Consider the following 25718-nt stretch of genomic DNA (forward strand, 5'->3'; position numbering starts at 1 on the left):
TGCAGGATGTCGGCTTCTCCATCCGTCCTTGCCAGAGTTGTTCTCATTCTCCAAGGAAATCTAGGTGTTTACACTGCAGTCAAATTGACTTTCTCCACTTGTTCTTGATGAAAGAGAAACGTGCAAATGAACTGTCCGCTTGGGAAATTAAAAGTAGAGTAGAGTGAAATTCCATGTGTAAAGTCACGCCAGAGGGAGGAGAGGGCACAGTTGGTGGGGAGTGGCTCCTCATTGCCCAGTGACATTTCCCTGCCACAGAAGACACTAGCCTACCTTTCCTTTTTTAGAGCTGGATTTTTACAGGAGCATATTGCTTCTCAGTTTCTTTAACATCGACCCCAAAGGTGAACTTGGCCGTGAAGGCTCTTCATGATCCTCCCCAGTCCACAGAGCAGGCTGCCTGATTCTGTCGCAGACGCAGCACACATTGCATTTCTGTGTCTTTGCAGACGTTTCCCCCTCAGACAAGCTCTTTTCCCTTCTCTCTCTGTGCCTGACTCACTGGCCAAGGCCCAGAACACTGGTCGCCCCAGGATGCAGATTAAGACATTGGAGCCGGCTGTGCTTCTATCTCCCTGCATCCGGCTCTGGCAGGACAGTGCTTGGGCTGTTTTGTGATATTTACATGCACATCTGTCTTCCAGCCCTGGCCTGGGAGCCACCTGGCTTCAGGGACTCTGTTTTATTTATCTTTCCATCTTCACTGCTTGGCCTCGTGTCGGGCACTCCTGTGTACTCTCTGGATGTTTTAGGAAGTCTGGGTCTGTGGGTTTTATGTAAGCTCTCTGCAAATAAGGTGCTATGATGCTGCTCCAATGAACTTTAAGAAAGGGAGATGGTGACCCTGACAGGCCTGCTTTCTCCTGCCCCTTCCCTGCCCTCCCACCTTCTCCAGGCTGCAGTGCCTCCCTGTGCTCTGTTCCCTCTTACCTTGCGACATCAGAGTGCTGTCTTATTAAGCACAACCTTGCGACATCAGAGCGCTGTCTTATTAAGCATAACTCGTATGTATGTATTCATTATCGATAAACATTTGATCTCCTGTTGCTAAGTCCACCAGAAGTACGGATCCTTTTTGCTCCAAAGATAAAAAGATAAACAGGAAAAAAAACAAAACAAAAAAAAAAAAAACAAACCCAGGTGGCTCATCTAACTCCACACCCTACTATAGGATCCCACTGCTGCCAGCCTTCATCCCCAGATCTGCTCCCCCAACTCCATGGCTCCCTCAGGTCACCATCCCACGTGCCCACAGGGTTTCTGCTGCCCTCTGATTTTGCACTCTGAGCCTGGGAAACAGTCCCCACACATGATCTTTTCAGGAGCCCCCGCCTCCCCTTTGCTCCTTCCCCCCTATATTTTCTGCTTCTCACTCCTCCCTTGTTCTTGGCGTCCTTTCTCTGAAATCAATCATTCCAGCAGGTTCTCAGCCCACAGAGTGGATTAAGCAATGCTGGCTGCTCCCTCAGCCTCCAGCACAACAGCGGCTCCAGCTCTGTGGGACCCAGCCACCGTGAGACTGGGCTCAAGTGGGCAAAAATGACATGTGTGCACAAGTGTGGAGATGTGCGCATGCATCTATCTCCTCCTCCCTCACCTCCTCCCTCCATAGTATTTCCAGCTTCTTCCTGTGTTAGCACTATTATGGGGTTCTTTTTGCCCTAATTTGTGTTTACTGTTTCTTAAATTTGCAAAATCTTAAACCAAGCTGCAAATATCTTATGCATAAAATGAAAGAAATTCAAATTAACAACATAAATGTGATAGATTATGCCCTTTTGATGATATCAAATTGCCATTTGCAATGACTCTATACTATTCATGCTTAAGGTAGGATCTCTTGTTTTTGTTGTTGTTTTTTTATTTTGTTTGTTTGTTTTTTAAATACTCTAAAGAGGTGAAAGATTCAGGAAGAAGCACCATGAACCTATCTTTGGAAATAACTTTTTGAGGGCAGATCTTCCCTTTGTGCTCAAAATATGTTAATAATCATAGTCTAATAGTTTGCATTAGGTTGTACTGGTTACTGGCTCCCTTCCCCCCTGCATTTGTGTGTGTGTGTGTATGTGTGTTTTGGGGGGTGGGGGGAATACCCAGGATTGAACCCAGGGCCATCTCCCCTGCCCTTTTTATTTTTTATTTTGAGACAGGGTCTCACTGAGTTGCTTAGGGCCTCACTAAGTCACCGAGGCTGGCCTTGAACTTGTGGTTCTCCTGCCTCAGTCTCCCGAGTCACTGGGATTACAAGCATGCACTAGGGCACCTTGTTTTTGTTTGTTTATTGTGTGTGTGTGTGTTTGTGTTATTTTTGGTGATATTGGAGATGGAACCCAGGGTTTCTCATGTATGCTAGACAAGAGCTCTACCACTGAGCCACATCCTAGCCCTGTTTGATGTCTTTTTCACATTTTTTTAAAAACTACTTTTTAGTTGTAGTTGACACAATACCTTTATTTTACTTATTTATTTTTATGTGGTGCTGTGGATCGAACCCAGGGCCCCGCACGTGCTAGATGAGTGGTCCATCACTGAGCCACAACCTCAGCCCTGCATTTTTTTTGATAGCAGAATTTCTTGTTTTTGTACTGGGGATCCAACCCGCGGGACCTCATGCATGCTAGGCAAGTGCTCTACCACTGAGCTGCACCCCAGTCCCAATAGCCAGATTTTTAAAAAACATGTTGAATAGAACTCCAGTGCATAAACAGGGAAGAAATGTAGAGTTGTATCAGTGTGAACTCAGGATTTCCATTTTATTCCATTGGCTTGTCATAAGCTCTGTCAGTGGTACATAAACAAACATGGTAGAAATCTCCATGCTGTTCCCATTTGGTGTCTGTTGGGGCTGGGCCTGGGTAGGTTTTATTCATTTGCATTTTCTAAAATATTTGAGAAACCAAAGGATGTGGTGGGAGCAGGGCATATTGAAAAGCACTGGTCAACAGTGACCTTCATGGAGTCCAGTCATGGGTCTAATATGCCCTGAAGCTCCGAGGAAAGAGTCTTTCTGCCTGGCCCTGAAAAGGCAATGTTGCCTAAAATATACCCAGTGGCCTGTGTGTGACCTCAGCCTGGCCCAGCCCTCCCTGCCTTTGGACTTGCAGACCGTGGCTGCCACCTGGGCACATCAGCTGTTCTGCTGAACAGGAGAACAGTGAGAGCCAACCTCCCTTCCCCGCCCCCGCCCCCAGTGTCATTGTCAGGGACATTCCATTGACTGGCTTTCTCTGTCCCCCTTACCCCTCAAGGCATGACTGCAGTCCTAACTCCTTATTGCACCCTGGAATAGAAAGCTAGGTGAATGCAGCTGCTCTGTTAACCACAACCTAATGGCCTGTGCAGTTTGCACCCAGCCCTGGAACTCACCCTGAGAACTTTCTAAAGAGTCGACATCCTTTGGATTATCTTTATCTTTTATTAGCAGGATATCAGCAAACTGTAAACCCAGAACTTAACACCTGCCTACCATAAATCTGTGATTCAGAGAGGGGATAGGTGTAGCACACACACTCCTCCTTTTAAAAACTCACAGACAAAGCCAAATGTGCTGTTCTTTCTAATCATGACTCTAATCTCAGGGATGATGAAACTTGCTCTTATTTTCTCAAGGAAAAAAAAAATACAGAATTGGCCCTTATTAGTCATACTGATGAAGATAATCAGAAAGTAAGATATTGTTTTAACAAACACACCTCCAGCTGACCGCGAACACCCTCCTGAATTCCCAACATGTAAGCACTTGAAAGATCTTTTCTGCCATTTGAACAAGTGCCTGATTTTCTGAAAGTCTGGTCTGCCCTGAACAGGCTGTGGCAGCATTGATTACTGAAGTGCAAAAATTATAGAGTACTTAATTCTGCCCTGTTCTCTGTGAATGTGAGCATTCTCCCGGAGCATCGAGGCTCATCTCACTGTGTTCAGCTCGGTCCCCTAAGCCTGACAAGGAACAGATACTAGACAGCTGTCCCAAACGGACTTTTCCTCTTTTTCTGTTTTTCTTTTTCCTATTTTTGACCCTATCTTTTGCTTTCACAGTTCGCTTCCTACTTTCTAAATAAATGTCACCATATTTCAGCAGCTCTGTAGTGAGACGTCCAGGATCACATTCGCCTGTGTCTTAGAAGCTTCCTATCCCGAGTGAGCACAGGCAGCTGCCCCGGGGCCTCCTCTTTCCTTCCCAGTAGGCCTGGGACTCTCTGGCGCTGTCAAGACTGGGCCTTCTGCCAAGCTGACAGCCGAGCCTGTCCTTCCAGCCACCTATTGGATCAGCACAGTCCTGGAGTTGTTGACCTCAGGGCCTTCAGCATGGGTCAGAGAAAGCTCAAGACGTGAGACATAGGAAAGAAAAGGGCAATGGTGTCTTTCCCCAAGATTCCAGTGACATCCTTTTGCCCCCCTTTCACTTAGGCTTATGGAAATGTGAGTGTCCTAAGCTAGAAGCCGCAAAGAAACTTGATGAACTCAAGTGCAGTGTCTTCTTTAAGGGCACAGTGTGGGTGTGACGAAGCTGCAGGGAGCAGCCCAGACAGTGGGCAGCTGGCTGCATGCCCTCAACTGTCTTTCATGCAGGGATGGCCTCTGGCTCCCGTCACAAGCATCCACGGTGAAGCTAGAGTGAACTTTTCTGAGATTTCCCTAAGGTGCCTCTGAGTGCTGGCCTCCCATCAGTGAAACTAGTCATCCAGGTTACAAGAGTTGGGCTCCTTCAGAAGAGCTTTGCATACACTTTAATGTTCTCCAAGGCTGCAGGTGTCTATTCTTATGTTTAAAACATCCAGAGCATAGGTATTACCCTTCAGCAAGGCTACAAAAACCCAAAGAAGGAAATGACAGAGTTCTCCTGAATGTGTGTTTCCAAGACTTACTAAGAAATATTACAAGCTAATGTTGTGAGGAGCTCGTTAGAATTTGACTATTTTTCATGAATTTGTCCATTTTTCTTTTCCTGAAAGGAGGAATGTATTAGCCATGTTGTCTTGAACATTCGTCCTCTGGACACCCTGAATCTTACTTTTCGTATCAGACCTATTATCAAATAAGTATATTCAGCCAAGATAAATTTAAAGTAGACACTGAAACTGTGGAAGTACCAGCTCCCAAATATCTACAGGCAAATCCTTTCTCAGTAATTTACCAATGGTTTTCAAATTTTGCTGCACATTTGGATAACTTGGGAAGCTTTAAAAAAATCATTACACCTAGGTCACACCCCAGGCCAATTAAATCATAATTTCCAGGAGTAAAACCAGGTATAAGTTTTGTTTTCTTTGTGATGGGGATGGAACCCAGGGCCTTGCACAAGCTAAGCCTGAGCTACACCCCAACCAGGTGTCAGCATATTTCAAAACTCCTCAGGTAATTTTAACATGCAGCACATCTTGGGATGCCCTGATAACTTAGCAATGGTAGAAACAGGAGTAGGAAAGAAATGTATAGTCAAATATTCTAATCTTTTTCAGTCAATGAGCCTTGGAGCATGTGTAATCTGTAAGACTTTAAGAAAGCCTAAAGTCATTTTTCCACACATATTCATTGAGTGGTATGTGCCAAGCAGTGGATTTTTCACACTGAATTGGACCTAATTTATTTCTGCTTTGGACTAAAGACAACCAGGCCAAGCTGGACCTTCTGGAGCTATTCTAGACACAAAGCATCACTCAGGCATTTCTTAACAAGTCCTAGGCATTGTAGAGGCTCTGTGTGTGTGGGGAGGGAGGGTTTTCTGTGTAAATAACTTCATATTTCAGGAAATTCTACTCCATGTCGAGCTGACAGTTTACCTATGCAGGAGAGCTCCTGCTGAAACAAGAGCATGACCCAGCAAGGACTATTGAGGGAACACCAACTCTTGGCTCACAGTCAAGCTTTGTGGGTCTCACATATACCTTAATGTACTTTGCCTCATTATAATTTTAGATTCATTGATTAGTAAAGTTGGAAAAAACCTTGGAGAAAAGTATCCTGTTTGGCTGGAAGATTCTGGAAAAGTGAGGTGACCAGAATATGGTTAAACACAGACAGAACCAGCCCATAAATGCCAATTGAGAGTACCACAATTGCTAGCTCTAGTGGTATCTTCATGTAAAAACTGGCTGGCTGTGCCTCCCTCTGTGGACACTGTGTTGTATTTAGGATGCCTGCGATGCCTTAAGAAACTATGGTCAGCAGTGCAGAAGGGCTCTTATTGTTTGTTTTTAAGGATTCCAAACAAAACTCATTTTATAGTGAGGGAATATCAATACATGGTACTTAATTCTTTTTTATTTTATTTTTTTGCAAATTCTTTGGACTGATTTTTAATGAACCTACCTTCCCAATGTTAAAAATCACTGAACCAAAATATATTTCCAAGCAGCCTTAATTCTTAAACAACAACAAAACTGGCAGGTGTTAAGATGTTAATTGGTTTAGGTATCATAGTCTGTGCTCCTTAGTCTCCCATTGGTTATAGCTCCCTCTGCTGGCAGCAAAGAGAGGTGATTTGAAGATTTGGATTTTGAATTTTGGTGGTTGGTGCAGTGGCCTATGTTCTTAAAATCTATATAATATGATATGTAAGTGTGTGTATATATATTGTATATAAACACATATGTTTATGTGGGTAGATAGGTAGATATGGAGATCACATATTTTCTGTACATTTAACAAATGAAGAAATCAAGTTGGAACATAATTAATACCTTGTCAAAAATCTTGCAGTTAGATGCATCAGAGCTGAGACCCACTGTGATTTCCTGACTGCAGTTCTTCTAATCCGCACGTGATTCCTTGTTTGCATAATCATGAATATATCTTGGTGGACTAGATGTTAATGATTTTGATCAAGAACTTTTAAAAAAACACCTCTTTGTAAAAGTTGGGCAATATAACAGTCTAGCAACTGTCACTCCTTGTGTTCAACAAGAGAATGGAGCCCTAATACCTATGGCATTCATGATATATATTGAATAAGTTTTCTCATATGCAGTTAGAATGGTACTGTCCTGGGGAGAATATTTTTTTTTTTATTGGTTGTTCAAAACATTACAAAGCTCATGATAAATCATCTTTCATACATTTGACTCAATAGGATTATGAACTCCCATTTTTACCCCAAATACATATTGCAGAATCACATCGGTTACACACTCACCTTTTTACATAATGGCATATTAGTGATTGTTGTATTGTGCTACCTTTCCTATCCCATACTATCCCCCCTCCCTCCCCTCCCATATTCCCTCTCTACCTCTTGTGCTGTTGTTCAATTCTCTCCCTTGTTTCCCCCCCTTTCCCCTCACAACCTCTTCTATGTATTTTGTGTAACATTGAGGGTCTCTACCATTTCCATATGTTTTCCCTTCTCTCTCCCTCTCTCACCCCCCCAATCGTCTTTGTTTAATGTTAACCTTTTCCTCATGCTCTTCCTCCCTGTTCTGTTCTTAGTTGCTCTCTTTATATCAAAGAAGACATTTGGCAATTGTTTTTTAAGAATTGGCTAGCTTCGCTTAGCATAATCTGCTCTAATGCCATCCATTTCCCTGCAAATTCTATGATTTTATCATTTTTAGTGCTGCGTAGTACTCCATTGTGTATAGATGCCACATTTTTTTTATCCATTCATCTATTGAAGGGCATCTAGGCTGGTTCCACAGTCTAGCTATTGTGAATTGTGCCGCTATGATCATTGATGTGGCAGTATCCCTATAGTATGCTCTTTTAAGATCCTCGGGGAATAGTCCGAGGAGGGCGATAGCTGGGTCAAATGGTGGATCCATTCATCCTGGGGAGAATTAAAGAAACCAATCTCTCAACTCACCTTTTCTGTGTTCTCTAGTGTTCAGATAAAGAACCGAAGTGAGAAAAAACTGAAAAGTGAAATTCACTTCCTATTCTAGCATTTTTCCAAGGTAATTAGTTAATGGTTTGATATATATCCTTCTAGACTTTGTTCTCTGGATATAAAATCATTTAAATGTATATACACACATGTATACAGATACTTGGGATATCATGCAGTATGTGTAAGGAAGTAATAAAAGAACCAGTGTGGTCCAAAGGAGAGGTGATAGGTCATGTGAGCCATGGGAAATTAGCAAATGGTTCTCTGTAGAGGAGATCTAGAACTGAGTCTTAAGGGATGAGTAGGTTAGTAAGAACATGCAGGAAGAGCCCACCAGTTTGGCCAGAGAAAAGAGTATGCACAGCTGGGAAGGGCAGGGTGTGGGAGAGCTGCCCACCTTTGTCCAGCGAAGCTTTGGTCTTTGGGTGGGAGCAGAAGTTCTGGAGATGGGATGGTCAAAGGAAGACCAAGTAACTAGTGACTTCTCAGTCACACCAGCTGTTTGAACTCTCTTCTGGACAACAGGGAGTTAGTGCCAGGGTTCAAGCTGAGAAGTTTGATCAACTCTCTATTTGGAGTAATAGCTCAGGAGATGGCAGAGAGATGGGTTAGGAGGAGAGTGAGACCAGAGGGAAGTAGGGAGGAGAACCATTGCCTCCAAGTTGGATGTGATCATTATGAGATAGGGGTAATAATGCCTACAGTATAAGGTTATTGTAATGTGAAGTAACATCTGTGAATGTGCCTATGTTATACAAATGAAAGGTATTTTTAAATAACCATCTGGCAAATATTTGCTATCACTTTCTCTTGTGACTGACACTATCCCAAATTTTCTCAGCATTATTTCCTGTACTGTGTATGATGTGAGGGAAAAAAATTCTGACCCCTGAAAGGAGCCAATGTATCTATATACCTATCTATATATCTATATCTATATATATCTACCTATATCTATATCTATATATACATATATTTAATTTTGAGAAAACCATAAGCATTTACTTAGATAAACAGGAGAGTTTGCCAAAACAAAAATATTGTTCAGCTATTTTTGAGGCCATTCCAAGCCAGGGAACTGTAACTTATTTGAACTTATTTGTGTGTGTGTGTGTGTGTGTGTAAAATTTAAACTTTCTGCATTGCTTGGGAAATACCAGAGTGAGATGTGTGACTGACTACAGTCTTTGCCTGAGATGACCCTTGCTCTTCCCTTGAGACAGGCCTTTCCCAGACTGTACTGTGAACCTGAAGCATCTAGAGAGGAGGACCGGAAGCTGGCTCCTCGACCTGACCTCTGCCTTGAGGTCTTGCGCCCTTGCAGCTCTGCAGGGAGATCCGGTCCCACCACCCCTGCCCTATCCTTCCTGATAGTAGGCTTGCCTCCTGTCTATCCCTTCTGATTTTATTTCCTTCCATCTCCTGTCCTCACACGGCCTCTCTAACCTGAGTAGCTGAGTAGATGCGTTCCCGTTTCCAGAAAATGATGATACCAAGAAAAAGTATTTTGTTGCCCTTTTCTTTCTCTGAATATCTCATAATTGCTTCCACAGTCTTCTCCCTCCAGATCAATGAACTATGATGGAAGGAAGAAAGAAAAATAAAACAAAAACAAGAAATGCTGAACTACGATTTCCCTCCCTTTCTTTTTTCTTTTTTTTGGGGGGGGACATTTTTTCCCTCTGATTTAACATAGGGTTCAAAATTTGTGGATCCATGAACTGTGGAAAATTAGGCTGGAGGGGAAGATGATGTTGCTATCAGTTCGTAGAAGCGTGTGTATTCAGTAGCATGTCCATCTTCTCGTCCTGATGTTCCCTTCAGCTTAGGGGCTTTGGAATGGGACCTACTTGTCCGTTTGGCACTGATTTTTTTTTTTTTCTTTCTGCATGAATTAATTTAAAAATGTTTTCCTGGCTCTGTGTAGTGTTTTCTTGCTTGGCTATCAAGTATCATGCAGGCAGACATCTGTATCAATGCCCATTCAGCTTTTCTCTCTCTGCCTAGGCTCACTTCCCTTTATCCGTGTCTTCTGTCCATTATGGGGACTGCGGCAACTGGAGTGCAGATTGTCACATAAACCATTTACCCTGTATTCATAGATGTGTCAGCTATTGTATACCTCAGGCCTGGTAAATGATAGATGATGAAAATTAAATGAGGTTCTTTTTAATGCTTCGAGCTGCTTCCAGTGAAATTATTATTACCTTAAATTACATGTGTTTTAGAAGGGTTGCTGGTTGCAGATGAGCATTCCTCATGTATGAAAATCCTCTTGGCCATGCTTTAGGAGGACTGAATGTTGACACAGGGGTTGAGCGATGCAAGTTGACAGAACCTCAGTCTTTGATTTTCTTATAACCAACATCTCCACTTCTTCTCTTCCCACTTTTTCTGCATTTTGATGATGGCACTAGCAGTTATGGGCTAATGAGAGGCTCTTTCTAATTATTATTTCTGCACTCTTCTGCATCTGAACATCTCCTCTGTGGTTTGCTTTGACCTATTAGGATCTCACCTGTTTGGTTGTTTACAACCAGGTGTCTTGAGAGCATCCACAAGAATCAGTGGTTCAACAAATCTCTGCACCACCAGGAGTGGATACTGTATTGTTAGTGATAAAATGGAAACTTTGACTTTAGGTGCTATAATTTTAGATAAATATCTCTGAATTTACATGAGATCTTGAATATTCTCATTATAACTTAGTTACTATGGAGTTATAATATAATAACTTTAACAAGGGTTTGGGGGTCAGGACAGACTGAAATCCAATCTCAGCAGGGCCAATTATGAGTTACAGGAATCTGGAACCCTTACTTACTCTCTTGGGATCTTGGCCTCCCATTTCTCCCTTCTTTTTCAAAAATGGGGAAAATAATGACTATTTTGTAGTGTTGTTGTTGATATTAAATGAAATAGTTAAGTCATGAGGGGCTGGGCTATAAATCAATGGTAGAGCATGTGCTTAGCATGGTTGAGACCCTGGGTTCAGTATCGAGCACCAAACAAAAATAAAAACTCAGCAAATCTTGCACATGATTAACACTCAACAAACGGTGTATATAAAATGGTAAGTAGCATCTAAAGAAAGTTATAAAATTTGTTCATCACAAAGTTGAAATATGTTATATCCTAGGAGACTGAGGAAATCGCATTTATCACAGAAGAGTCACATTTGAGATGTTTGAGAAAACAATACCAGTGATGTCGTCAAGTTTTCCAAACATAAAATGGAAGGATATGAGATCTGTAGACTGAGAAGCTTAAATTCAATGCGCGGTTAAATTCTGGAATACAAAATTAAGCAGATGGCTTGTGATCATTTAGTAAAGACAATAGTATTTGCTAGGAGCTAACATGGGTTTACTGAGAACAAATCTTCCCGAACATCCCATTTCCATTTTAAATAGTCTTATGTGATGTGTAGAGCTGAGGAAAGCCACTTCAACAAAACATATAATTGTCTCCTTATGGATAGGATGGTAAAATATGGGCTGGATAATGGCCCTGTTGGATTTGCCACTAGAGCAATCAAAGCTAGCTGATTGATGTCAGTTATCTTGTTGGGGGTCTCTGGTGGAATACTATGGAGCTCTTTCATATAACCTTCCCACTTATAATTTTAATTAGGAATTTGGAGGAACATATATGGGATGGATGTGTACCAAATATGCAGATGGCCCAACGTTGGGAGGGAAATAAATACAATAAATGATTGACTAAAGATTCACCATACTGCTGGACACCTGGAATACTGCATGGGACACAAAAGGATTGAATATAACAGTGCTAATGGTGAAAACTTTAAAACTCTAAAGTCTGAGTCAGAAAGCAAATCTTGGTTAGAAGCTCAAGGAAAAATGATCTGGTGGTTTAATCGATTCTGGCTTAAGATTATTCATTCATTTAATAAAAAGGTGTGAAACACACTCTCTGCCATGCCCTTTTCTTGCCATACTTTCCACTGGGGTTATTCCTTTCAGTTCTGAATACCATAGTCTGAACAAAGGAGTGACAATAGGGGACTGAGGGGGAGGATCAACCATATGGCAACATGGGTCAATGATAAGGAGAGTCAGAGGAGCTATTATAACCCTCAAATATTTGCAGAAAGACAATATAAACTTATTCTCTGTTGCTTCTAAGAGTAACTACTAATTACCAGGAGGTCAATTTCTGGTGAATATGAGACAGTCTTCTAGCTGTCACCTGTGTGAGCTCATGGGGGCTAATACTGTCTCCCTTTATGTCCTGGCCACCTAGATTCATAACATATGAGACTGTGCCTGGCTCCTGGTGGGCACCCAGTGCATATTTGTTGAATGAATAATGAAATGAGGAAATTCAGCCAGGGGAAAGCATTTCTGTAGGATAGATTCTGCCCCAGTCTTAGAAATGTACGAATGTTCATGTGGCATTTTGTTAAGACAATCTATGTACTAAAATAATTTTTAATTTTTAAGTTCTGTTTTTGTATACCATAAAGGGTCCTGTGGGTGGAACAAGGTAACTGAAAACTGATGTGAGAGGCTAGAATGTTTTCTTTAAAAAAAAAAAAATATCAAACCAGTGACTCATATGTGCTAGGCAAGTTCTCTACCACTGAGCTACAACCCTGGCCCTAGAATGTTTTCTTTTGCCATGTTCTAACACCTCCAAGCTAATTAAAACACTTTTCTTAAGAAACAGTTTAGAGGCCATTTTAGCATTTATTTGAAATTTCTCAAGTGTGCTTCCTTAAATGTTACCCATCTTGGCTCAAGCCCTGTAATTCTCCTGAGACCTTCTCCATAATACTGACCTATAAGGACTCTGCTTTCTCTGACCTTAAAGGCAATTCTGCAGAACTCAGCATTAATCCTTTTCTCGTTGCTTCCTGCTTCTCTCCATCTGGATGATAATCTTTTTGAAGGCAAAACCTTATTTTATAATTTTCTTGTGCGCTGCCAGACACATAACAGAAACTCAGTGATTGCTTGATTGATTGATACATGAGTTAGAGGGATACATACTAAGATAGCATCTTTGTAACCAGTGCAAGACTTTCTATTTGAGATGGTCCCTCCTCTCTGTAATTCCTCTCTGGAATGCTCCCATGGATTAAAATTAATTTCAAGGTAGCACTCACATAAGTGTCAGGTTGAATAGGCTTGGCTTTATCTATCCTGTGCATCCCATGAGGGGACTGTGGCCTGATTTTGTTAGTCTGCTATTTTGGCTAGGCAGGAGTCGAAGCAGGAGGATCTCGAGTCAAAGCCAGCCTCAGCAAAAGTGAGGTGCTCAGCAACTCAGCGAGACCCTGTCTCTAAATAAAACACAAAATAAGGCTGGGCACGTGGCTCAGTGACTGAGAGCCTCAGTTAATATCTGGTACCCCCACCAAAAAAAATAGGCAAGTGGTTTGTGCACAGTTGGTTGTGTGGAGTTGAATCTGTGTTAACTATTCAACGGCTGAACTCTGGGTTTCAAACAGCCACCTTCTTGACTCAACCTCCAAGAAGAGCCAGAGTTGCAGGTGCCGATCTCTAGCCCAGTTTAGAGGATCACTGAGGGCCTTGTGTAACTAGGGTGATCAGGTTTAGCACATGAAAATAGAGGATGCCCCGATATTTGAAATTCAGGTAAAAACAACGCAATATTTGGGACCTGCTTATACTAAAAATATTTGTTGTTTATTTAGAATTCAAATGTAACTATGTGCTTTGTATTTTATCTAGCAGTCCTCTGTGTAATCCCATTCCTCTCAGTTTCTGAAAATATACTCTTAATTAGCTCCCAAATTAATTTGACATGTGACATGTGCCCATGTGACAATTCTCATGGCAGATATTTTAAATCTCCAAAAAACGGGAAAATCCACGTGATGTGTTTTACCTTTTGTGATCAGATTCTTTCGGGTATATCTGATAATGGTAATGCCACGAATGTCTAGGATCTTGGAGGTCCCCAGTTAAGCTCTCTTGGTTTCCTTAATGACAGTTTATTTGATATATTGCCATAATTCATTGCTGATAGTATTTTACTCAGGTCATACAGTAACTACCACTGACAAATAAAGAACTATGCGCTCTGCATGACAATCAGATGAAATGTGAATTTAGTGTAATTATTTCAGCTCCGACAAAACAACTGCATTAATTAATAAGAAATCAAAGCAACGCATTGCTACTTTTAGTTCATTATCGTGTTCTCTTCTTTCAACTCAAAGGCAAGCTAATATGTGTATTTTTAAATTTTTTTTAGTTGGGGTTAGACACAATATCTTTATTATTTAATTTTATGTAGTGCTGAGGATCAAACCCAGGGCCTCACACCTGCAAGGCAAATGCTCTACCACTGAGCTACAGCCCCAGCTCCATATGGGTATTTTTTTATTCTAGTTTATAAACTTCTTTTTCGGAGGAAGACATCTCACACTTGGGAAAACTGCTTCCATTTTCTGTGATGAGATACCTAATGTTGTTCCTTGCTATTTAGAGGCAACAACCTTTAAATATCATTCATTCATTCTGTAAATGTTGATTACGCAGGTCTGTGCTAGGTGCAAAGGGGAAACAGTCTGAATAATGTAGTCTCTGCTTTCAAGGGGCTCATGAGATTCTGCGTGTTACGTGCTTGATTTTAAATGGTTCAGCAGTCATTTCAGTGATGGGCTGGTTCATGGTAAGAACTCATTAGCTCAGTGGGTAATGAAATGATTCTTCTTTCAAATGCATTAAATAAATATGGCACCTTCTGTTATGAGTAGAAACTACTCTTGATGCATAGTTCTAGGGGGTAGGATTAAGGCTCTTTCCTTCTCCTGGGTTCTTCAGGTAGGACTTTGCTGCTTACAGGGTGGTCCTCAGCCCGGCAGCACCCTCACCTGCATCTCTTGGGGGAACTGGTGAGAAATGCAAATGCCAAGGCCCCAATCTAGACCCATTGAATTAGTATCTACATTGTAACCCACAGGAAGCTCCTTGGTACACTGAAGTTTGAGAAATACTGGTCTACTACAGTATTTTCAAGCTCTATTTTGTGCATACATGTGGTCTGAGGATCTTATTAAAATACAGATTCCTGGGCTATACCTTCAGAGATTCTGATTCTGTATCACCCAGGTGGGGCTGACAATTTGGATTTCTCCAGTTCCCAGGAGATTCTGGGACTGCTTGTTGGCAACCATATTTTGTATGGGACTGGTCTACTCCACCTGGGAACTGAATTGACCTGTGGTGGTGTGGTAAACATGAACTTCAATGAAAGGATCAAGCTGGTTTTCTTTTGCCTACACTGGATCCATGAACCTGACCTTGAAACTGTTCCCTGGAACACATAGGCTATTATGGGAGATGGATATGCATACAGTTGACAGTTCAAACTGGTCTGTGATGGATGGCATTGTGAGACAGCAGAAGATGGAGCAGTTAGATTCCACGGTCAGTAGCTCAGCCGTTTAAGCTGGGCCCTGCAAGTAACAGGATGTTGAGATATTTGGCCTCAATACACAGGGAGCAGGAATAGTTAAATTATTGCTAAACTTTAGTGTCTAGAGACTGAGGAATGAAGAGGAGCAGAGATTAAAGGAGGACTGTTGAGAGAAAGAGTCTGAAAAAAGTTTGGGGACAAGTCTTACATGTGTTGTTCAGGACTTTGATTCTGTCTTAGAACTTTTTGCTATTATGGCATCTGTGTTTAAAAGATTTCATGTCCAATTGTACTTACCAGTGTGCTTTCTTTTTTCTTCTAGGATTAAGCATGAAAACATAGTTGCCCTGGAAGACATTTATGAAAGCCCAAATCACCTGTACTTGGTCATGCAGCTGTAAGTACCTTGTTTAATTGATGAGTGCAAACAGGATTGTAAACACCAGTGTTGAAATAAATGGATGCAGTAGACTGGGAGAGACAGGAGGGAGTGGTGAGGCCTGTGGGGCACCAGAGAAGCCTGAACATGTCTGGAGACTGTGTTCTGCACACGGAGGTCCACAGGCCTCTGCCTCTGCTAGGTTAGAGTGGAGACCCTGCTGTGGGGTCCCAGGTTACCATTGCTGGGTCTCTCCATTGCTTTCTAATGTGCCAGGTCCGAGAGCTGCTGCCTGAAGACACTCCACTGTGGGGTACACTTTGCTCCTATCTCTAGGAGAAACTCCCACCCTTGTCTTCATTCCCCGGGATGCCGGGGGAGGGATACAGATGGCAGCTGTGTACTCTGTCCCTTCCCTCTCCTCTTCCGCTGGCAGATACATGTACATGAGGTTGAAATGGGGCTCCATGCCAGGCACGAGACGAGTCTCACTGGAGTCAAATTAGGGCACTATCGCCCACATTCGATTACCTCTGCATTCCAGGAAAACTGGAGATGACCGGGAGGGAGGAAGTAATCAACAGAATATTCAGATAGAAACTTTACTTGAACGTGTATTTTTTTTTTAATTTAAGATGAAACTGGCCTCTCCACTCACATAAACACTTTAAGTGTTATGATCTGGAACTATCCCGGGACATTTACTAGAATTAAGTGATGGAAAGTGCAACAGGATGTTATGCTTTAGCCAGGACATGAGAAAATAAATTTTGGAACACTGCCTTATTGAGCTCTATGACTGAAGAGGATTTTTTTTATGAAGATCAAAATATATACTTAATTAATTTATTAATGATTTTCAGACATTGAATTGCCAAAGGTACACAGAAGAATTGATGTTTAAGCTGACAGTTTAGTTTTCATGTATTCTTCTCTTCCTTATGACTGTTTAAACAATATGTTAAGTTGGGATCATGTTGGGATACAAATAAGTGCTCATTGCCATATAATTTTACTACTATTATTTTTGTGGTGCTGGGGATTGAACCCAGTACCTAGCACATGCTAGGTAAGTGCTCTATCACTAAGCTACACCCCCAGTCCTTTTATTTATTTTATTTAGTTTTTGGTACTGGAGTTTGAACTCGGGGGTGTTTTACCACTGAGCTACATCCCCAATCCTTTTTATTTTGAGACAAGTTCTTGCCAAATTGCTTAAGGCCTTGATAAATTGCCGAGACTAGCCTTGAATTTGTAATCCTTCTGCCTCATTCTCCAGAGTAGCTGGGATTACCAGTGTGTGCCACTGTGCCCAAATTCTTTCTATTTTATTTTAAAATTTTGAGACATGATCTCACTAAGTTACCCAAGCTGGCCTTGAACATTCAATCTTCCTGCCTCAGCCTCCCCAGTCACTGGGATTATGGGCCTGTGCCACCACACCCAGTTTATCACTCCATTTATTATCTGCAAAATATTTTAGTAGGTTATGACATTTTGTGTAAATATGTTTTAAATGTCCAATTGGGAAGCATATGTCTGATTTTTCTCTGGAGGCTATTAAGCAGTTAACTGATGGGTTCAACGTTAACCCTCTGATTACCTAAGTATAATTTTTCCTAATCCCATGTTATCTGTTTTATGATTTGCCACATTTCTGTTTTTCCCCAAGAGCGATTTCCAGTAATTTTTTTTCCAAATTTGGGAACACATCCTGGAAGCTCATATGACTTTATTTTATTATAGAGTCTACTCTTTAAAGATTCAAGAGAGCTGGGCATAGTGGTACTTGCTTGTAATCAGCTCAGGAGACTAAGGCAGGAGGATCACAAGTTTGAGGCCAGCCTGGACAACTTAGGGAGACCCTGTCTCAAAATAAAAGGGCAGGGGTAGAACACCATTGTCAATCCCTAGCACCTTAAAAATACACACACACACACACACACACACACACACACACACATCACCTAATAAGAAGAATATGACATTTCAGTGATAAGCAAAAATGCCACAAAATCTGTGTATTTAAGTGGGTACTTTTTTATTGGTAATGCATAAAGTACTAATACTTGAATTCAAAGTTAAATATATTTACTTGCTTTACTTTTGAGTGTATGGAAATATACTGAATATCAGTTTCAATACCCCAAATACAAAAATCTCAGCTCTGCCTCTCACTAACTGGGTGAATTTGGACAAATGGCTGGGGTCTCTCTGCGAACCAGTTTCCATTGTGGGAAAAAGTGGAGATAATAATAATATTTACATTAGAGAACTGTAGTGAGTAGTGAATGTGAAAATGTGTGGAAAACTGTCACAAAGAGTAGGTCCTCAGCACATGCTGGTTTCTTTATGGACATCTGTATCATTTTGTCCGGATGTCTCTGCAGATGGTCTTTAATTTTATGAGATCAAGTCCAAGTAGATTTAAATTTGCCTGTCTAAGCAACTTGGTCGTACGCTTACCAGCAGAAGCGTATGTAAAGAAGCAACCCACGAGAGCATCAGAGTGTGTGGAATGTAGCCAACCTTAGCTCAAAGCTTGGAAACCATATTGGTGGCACAGCTGTCCCCACCCCCACCTCCTGAATTTCTACCAAGGACATCATCATCCCTCTTTTGGAGTTAGAGAAGATCTGGTTAATATGAACCATACTCAGAATTTGTGGGAATCCAGAGAGCAGTTAGGCTGGAACTATCATTTGCGGGGCACTGGATGAGATTTTTTAGGTAAATCAATCACAAAATCCTGACCTAGCAGCAATGAATGTTTGAACCACCTAAGGAAAAAAAAAATTATGTATATACACAAATAAGCAACTAGAAGCACTATTTACACAAACACTGGCTATGCTAATTACAAAATGGTAACTTGTATTGATGCATATTTCTTTGGTTTCCACTACTTTCTAAAAGATCAGCTTTATACAGGTATAATTTATATTCAATATTCTGCATCCATTTAAATTGGACAGTTCAGGAATGAAGAGATAAACTCAGGTCCATAAACCCACTATCATAATCAAGATACAGAAAATTTCTGTTACCTCCAAAAAATTGCTTGTGGTCTTTGAAGTTTTCCTTCCTTTGCCATAATCCAATCAGTGACCCTTCCACTCAATAGAAATGACTAGAAATCAAGTTGTATAGTATGAACCTGTTTGTGTCTGGCTTATTTCATGACTTTGACAATCATTCGTGTAGTAGCATGTCCGCGGTACTTTATTCCTTTTTATCACTGAGTAATATTCTGGTATAGATACTTCCTATTTTATTCATTTTTCTAAAGTAGCCATTTGGATGGTTTTCAGTTTGCGGACTATTATGAATAAAGCTGCTATGAACATTTATGCACAAATTTTTGTGTTGTGGATGTATGTTTGGGTAGAATGAGTGGGTTACAAGGTAAGTATTGTGTTTAGCTTTTTAAGAAATGCCACTTTAGTTTTTTGGTGAGAGATGTATGTAGATTTCTATTGCTTACATTCTTGTTAACTTTTGAAGTTTTCAGTGTTCTATTTTATCCATTTGATGGGTGTGTCATGGTATCTCAGAATCTCAGAATGGTTTTAATTTGTCTTTCCCTGGTGATTAATTATGATAATTAGCTTTTTGTGCCTTGATTGGTCATTTGTACATCTTTTTAAATAGAAAATTATTTTAAAACTTTCCCCCAGTCTCTATTGGATTATCATTATATTATTGGGCTATAGGTGTTCTTTATATATTCTAGCCTTTGTCAGATATATGTAGTATTAATGTTTCCTCCCATCTTGTAGCTTGATTGGAATCATACAATATATCGTCTTTTGTGACCTGCTTCTTTGAATTAACTTAAACGTTTTCAAGGTTCATCCATGTAGCATATATCAGGGCTATATTCCTTTTTATTGCCAAACAAAATCTCATTACATAAATACACTTCATTTTATGTATCAGCTCATTGGTTAGTAAAGATTTAGTTTATTTGACTGTTAGAAATAATGATGTGAGGCCTGTTCATGTACATATTTTCATTTCCTTTGGGCACATGCTTAGGTATGGAATTGCTGGATTAAATGGTAAATATGTGTTTAACATTTTAAGGGCTATTTTCCAAAACGACTGTACTGTTTTACAAGCCCTGGGCCTTGGATGAGGATCCAACCTTTCTCCAGCCACACCAGACTTGCTATTGTCTGTCTTTGACATTAGCCATCTATGGGTGTGAACTAGTATCTCTTGGTTTGATTTAACTGGTGACTACCATTTTTTGTGTGTGCTTATTGGCCGCTAGTGTGCCTTTCTTGCAGAAATTCCTACTTAGATTCTTTATCCATTTTTAAATTAAGTAACTTTTTATTGTTGTGTTCTAAGACTTCTTCAGAGTGTCTATAAATCCTTTATCAGATATGTGATTTACAGAGATTTTCTCTTATTCTTTGAGTTGTCTTTTTACTTTTTGATAGTATCATTTGCAGCACCAAAATTTTTAATTTTTCACATTGTCTATTTTTTCTTTCGTTGTTTATGCTCCTTGCTGTCATACCTAAGAAACTGTTGCCTCTTTCTTTCTTTCTTTCTTTCTTTCCTTCTTTCTTAAATTATTTATTTATTTTTGCATTACAATACTTAATATACCATTATACCATAATTTATCATATTTCTGATTACATAAGGTATGTTGACACCAAGTTCACATCTTCATACATGTATTTTGTAGAATAATGAGGGTCTGTTGCCTAATTATTAATGGTACCTTTTGAATAGGGAAAGTTTTTGTCATGATAAAGTTCAATTTGTTTTTTCTAATGATTTCTTTTGGGGACTGTATGAGATCTTTACCTAACCCAAGTTACAAATTTTGTTTCTTTTAGAAAGTTTATAGTTTTAGCTTTTCCATTTAGATATATTACAAGATCAATTTCTGGTTAATTTTTATGGTGAGATAAGGATGATGTTGATTTTTTTTTTCTGTAGGGAGGTCCAATTTTCAGAGTTATCTATTGTAAAGATTTTATTTTCCTGGTTAATTGCCTTGGTACCTTTGGAAGAAGGTACTGACCACATATGGCTGGGTTAATATCTGTAGTTATTCTGGTCCGTTACTCTATATATCTGTCCATTTTTCATTATCACACTTTCTTGTTTATAGTAGCTTTATGGTAAATCTTGAAATCAGGTAGTGTATGTCCTCCAACCTTGTTATTCTTTCTTAAAATAGCTTTGGCATTCTTAAAATAGGTTGTCTCTATTTTCATATAGATTTTTACAATCAACTTTTAAAAAAAATGCTTGTTGGAATTTCATTTGGGATTACACTGAATCTGTATTTCAGTTTGGGAACAATTGAAAGCTTAAAAAAATTAAGCTTCCTGTTAATAAACATCAAATCTCAATTTATTTAGATCTTTTATTACTCTCCATCATGTTTTATAATTTTCAGCAAGAAGGCCTTTCATATCTTTGTTCAGTTTATTCTGAAATATTCAGTTTATTAAGTTCAGTATTTTAATTTATTGATTCAATATTTTGTATTTCAATATTTGTATTCAATATTTCATTTTGTTGATCCTATTTTAAGTGGATTCTATTTCATTTTTCTAGTTGCTTGCTGCCATTATATAAAATGCAATTGATTTTTGTGCTAAATTCACTTATGAGTTCTAGTAGTTGTTTTGTGTATTTATTTTCTATCTAAACAATATGTCATCACAGTGAATTCTAGTTAGTCCCCAACAGAACTGGTAAAACTTTAACAGTTTGGTTTAAAATATTAAGTGTATCTTAATGTCATAGTTATGTCTTTAAAATATTTTGTTAGGGGCTGGGGTTGTGGCTCAGCAGTAGCATGCTCGCCTAGCACATGCAAGGCCTTGGGTTCGATTCTCAGTACCACATAAAAATAAGTAAACAAAATAAAGGTATTGTGTCCAACTACAATTAAAAAATACATATTTAAAAAAATAAAATAAAATATCTTGTCAGTTCAGAAATAAATTGAAATGAACTTCTCTTATTCCTTCCTCTTTTTCATTAATGATCTAAATTAGTGAGATTTTTAAAAAGAAATGATCAAAAAAAAAGAAGAAGAAGAAATAAAGAAAAGAAATTAAAAGAAAAAAACAATGAGAGAAAACCCTGATGTATCAAAATCTACTACTATAGGGGAAATCATTGGTTTGGTTTGAGGGTTTTGTGGGCTGTGTAATTGTTTTTGTTATTATATTTTGGTTTTTGTTTGGCAAGACTCAATAGTTTTTGTTCCCAAGAATCCATTTTTCTGATGGTGGGGGGCGGGGAGTTGGGGGTCAATGGAAAATGTTTTTTGTTGTTTTGATTGCTTATTTGTGTTTGCTCTTGTTTTTGTTTTTGGAGAGCTTAGGAAGTCTTTGATTTCTAAATACTTAGGATGTAACATTTTAGGGGAGTGTATTTTGCAATATTTGTGCCTGGCAGGTTTTGGGTTTCCTAGGAAACGTTAATTTGAACACTGAAGCTCAAATATAATAGAGGATGCTCAGCACCCTAATTTTATTACTTTTTAAATTGCTGTTTTGATTCTGAGTATTGCAGCATATTTGTCTCTATGAGGAAAAAGAGACTTGACTGTTTATAGAGGTCTACACTCAAATTTTATTTGGGGTTTTCAACAACTACCTTTTTTCAAAGACTACCTTTTTTTTAAAAATGCTATTTTTTGGAACATTCTCCTTTAGACAGTAGGAGGGTCAGTATGACACTGAGATCAGTTATAGATGAAAAATCAGTTTGTTTTGAGTTTATTTCAAATCTTACATTGCTTGTGGAATAGCAATCCATGTATTTAGAGTTAATGAAGGATATCCCTTAACTCCTGCCCTTCATATCCATAATAGCTTGAGCAGGAAAATAAACAAAGTTGAAATAATTGAAAAGATGCATCAGAAATATATTCTTTTTTTAAAAAAAATAGATTATATTGCTATTGAACTAATTTTTATATGTGGTTAACTTGAATTTCTATCTCCTCTCTGGAACTCCAGGCTATTATATCCAATTGTCTACTGGGTGGTTCTACTTGGCTGTGTAAGAAGCATCATTCACTTATCATATCCAAAGTAAATTTGAATTTCTTTCTTTTTTCTTTTTTTTTTTTTACAAAATCTGCTCCTCCTGATGTATATCTCATCTTAGCAAGTGACAGCTCTGTTCTTCTGGTTCTTGAGCCAAAAATCTGGAGTCAATTCTTAACTTATCCTTTTCTCTTACACCCAACAAACCCATTGGCAAATCTAGTGGTCACCAACTTTATGATTTAAAGCAAATCCCATCGCTTCTCATCTTCTCCACAGCTACCACCCCGGCCCAAGCCTTCATCATGTGGAAGACCTGCTCCTCCCCCAAGCCCTCCCCACTGTGCTTTCTCTCCTGGTGTGTGAGCCAGACCTTGCTCTGCCTTTGTGGAACTCTCTCATTGGCAGCCCATCTCAGCCAACGACTAGTCCTCACTGGGCTCCAGGGCTCCGCCTGTCCTGGCTCCTGGGAACCCCTCAGACCTTCTGTCCCACTTCTCTCTCTCTCTTTCATCCAGCTGCAGCCAGAACGGCTTCCTTGCTGTTCCTCAAGAATGCTGGGTTTGCGCCCCCATGGAGCCTCTATTCCCGCTCTTCCCTCTGCCTGGAACACTGCCCCTTACAAATCTTAGTGCTCTCCGAATGAAGGAAATGCTGGAATTTCTGCCAGATGTCACCTTGTCATTGAGATACACCCCCAGCCCTCCTGAGTAAAAGAGCAACTGCTTCCTCCATTTCCCGCCACACACACCTCCATTCCCTGTCCCCATCCCCAACTTGATCTATCTCCACAGTACTGTCACCATCTTAGAAAAGGTAACCCTGGCTTTGTTGTCTGCTAGATAACTGTTCATACCTTACAGTATATACTTGATAACTATTTGCTCAATTAATAAGATCACATAGAAAGTAATAATGGTTAGTACATATTTGTTTCCTCATGTATCTTTACAACACACCTAGGAGTCTGTATTATCCCAATTTTACATGAAGAACCTGATCACAGAGGTTGGGGCATCCATTCTGCCAGTGCACACTCTTGACCAGTGTGTGATATAATCCCAGATAGCCCTTATAGGAAATTTTTTTGTGGGTGTGGGTGGGTGGCTGCTAGGGGTTGAACCTAGGGGCATTTTACCATTGAGCTACATCCCTAGCCCTTTTCATTTTTAGATGGTCTTGTTGAGTTGTCCAAACTGGACTTCAATTTGTGATCTTCCTGCCTCAGACTCCCAAGCCAGTGGAATTATAGGCTCATGCCATTGTACCTGCCTTGTGGGTATTATTAATGTGAACAGTTCAGTTTACCTGGAAAACTTGGTTAATTGTGATTTAGTAAGTATTCTGAAATCAAAGATAACTAGAAAATATTCTAGTTCATAGTGGTTTGTGAGGAAAAATAATTTTCTCATTAACAACATAGGAATTCATTAGCTCAGTTTCACTCCATTAACAAGAGTTATTAAATTTTTACTTAAATAATATTTTCCATTAATGAATGACTGGATGGGTGCCTTTTATCATTGTTGTGATTTGTTACATTGTGCTTATTCCATGTGAGATACAAATATTTTAGATATTTCATTGCTTCCATGATAGCATTCAAATACGTACAACCAGTTACCAGCTGAGCTTGAAAAATGAAGAATTAAACTCATGTTGTTTAAAGAATCTTAATTTCATTCCCAAGTAACCCAAGACATAAAAATATATGCAGCTCCAAGAGGAAATATGGTTTATGTTCTCTGTTGGCTTGCGCAAGATGCTGTTTGAACAGTTTCCTGGTTGGGAGGTCTCTGGTATTAGCTTTCATGGGGATATTGTATTCACAATTTATACACTGTGTTCCCAGAAACATTTTTAATTAGAACACAAATTATTACTGTCAATAGAAAGCCAAGTAACCAAGCGTAATCATGAAGACAGAAGTTTCTGAATGTAACACCTTAATGTATTTACATGTAAATTAACAAAATCTTATCATTGTTCACCCTGGACACCAATGGAATTCCCGTGGTTTCTGGACAGTGTTAAGTGGGTGGGAAGGAGGACTGGTTCAAAGAGGCATTGAGGAGCTGGCATGGGACAAAGAGTACAGTCTGGGAGGGACCCCATCTATGAGGGTTCCGTCTGGGAGGGTCTTTGTGAAGTTTCTATTTGGGAAGGTCCTCTTCTGTGAAGGTCTCCATCATCTGGGAGAACTCAGTCGGTGAAGGATTAATCCATGAAGGGCTTTTGGGTTCAGTTTGGCTGTGTGACATCCTGGCAGGAGACATATCTGGAGACACTGGCAGAAGCCAACCCAGGGCTTCTGGCTAGTGCTGCTGCTCTTTCCCTCTCCTGGCTACATACTGAATATGCTTTGTTATTTATTTATTTTGTCCACTGGAAATCCTACTGAGACATAAAGGGCTGAGAGAAGTAAATAGATTAAGAAAGAAAACTGAGGCTCAGTGCAATCACCAACCAGTGTTACCAGGGTCAGCTTCGTGAAGCTGCCCATACAGTCATGCTTTTGAATGGAGAGCCTTCATCTCTTTCAGTGTAAGCTTTTACAGTTACGAATTTCCTCTGAGTCCTGCTTTTGCTGTACTTTAAAGGTTTTGGTGTGTCATTTGTCTCAAAATATTTACTAATTTCCTTTGGACTTCTTCTTTGGCCCACTGGTGTTTAAGATTGTGCTGATTAAATTTCTTCATATTTGTGAATTTTTATTTTCCTCCTGCTACTGATTTCTGGTTTCCTTTCATTGTGATCCGAAAATACGCTTTGTGTGACTTCAGTCTTTTTAAGTTCCTTAAAACTTGTCTTGTGACCTAACGTGTGGTTTCTCCTAGAGAATGTCTCATGTGAACTTGAGAAAGATGTGTTTCTCTGTTGCTGGTGGAGTGACAGCTCTCTCTGTGTCTTGGCCCCTAGCGTTGTTCAAGTCCTCTATTTCTTTTGTGATCTTTTCTTGGATTGTCCTGTCATTGAAAGTGGTGTATTGAGGTCACCTACTGTTCAGAGCTGTCTGTATTTCTCCCTTCAATTCTGTCAATGCTTGTTTCATATATTTGGTGGCTCTGAT

The 25718-nt window shown here is 39.8% G+C and overlaps 1 protein-coding gene across 2 annotated transcripts in view; it reads left to right on the forward strand.

Moving 5' to 3' along the window:
* The window catches only part of Camk1d (calcium/calmodulin dependent protein kinase ID), a 380162-nt gene that overhangs the window by 233003 nt on the left and 121441 nt on the right, over positions 1-25718 (forward strand). For both annotated transcript variants that reach the window (XM_076831572.1, XM_076831573.1), the window contains exon 3: positions 15558-15632. In XM_076831572.1, the coding sequence (XP_076687687.1) occupies positions 15558-15632 (75 nt within the window). The remainder of the gene's footprint in view (positions 1-15557; positions 15633-25718) is intronic.

Source organism: Callospermophilus lateralis, chromosome 13 (assembly GCF_048772815.1).
Source record: "Callospermophilus lateralis isolate mCalLat2 chromosome 13, mCalLat2.hap1, whole genome shotgun sequence".
NCBI lineage: Eukaryota > Metazoa > Chordata > Mammalia > Rodentia > Sciuridae > Callospermophilus > Callospermophilus lateralis.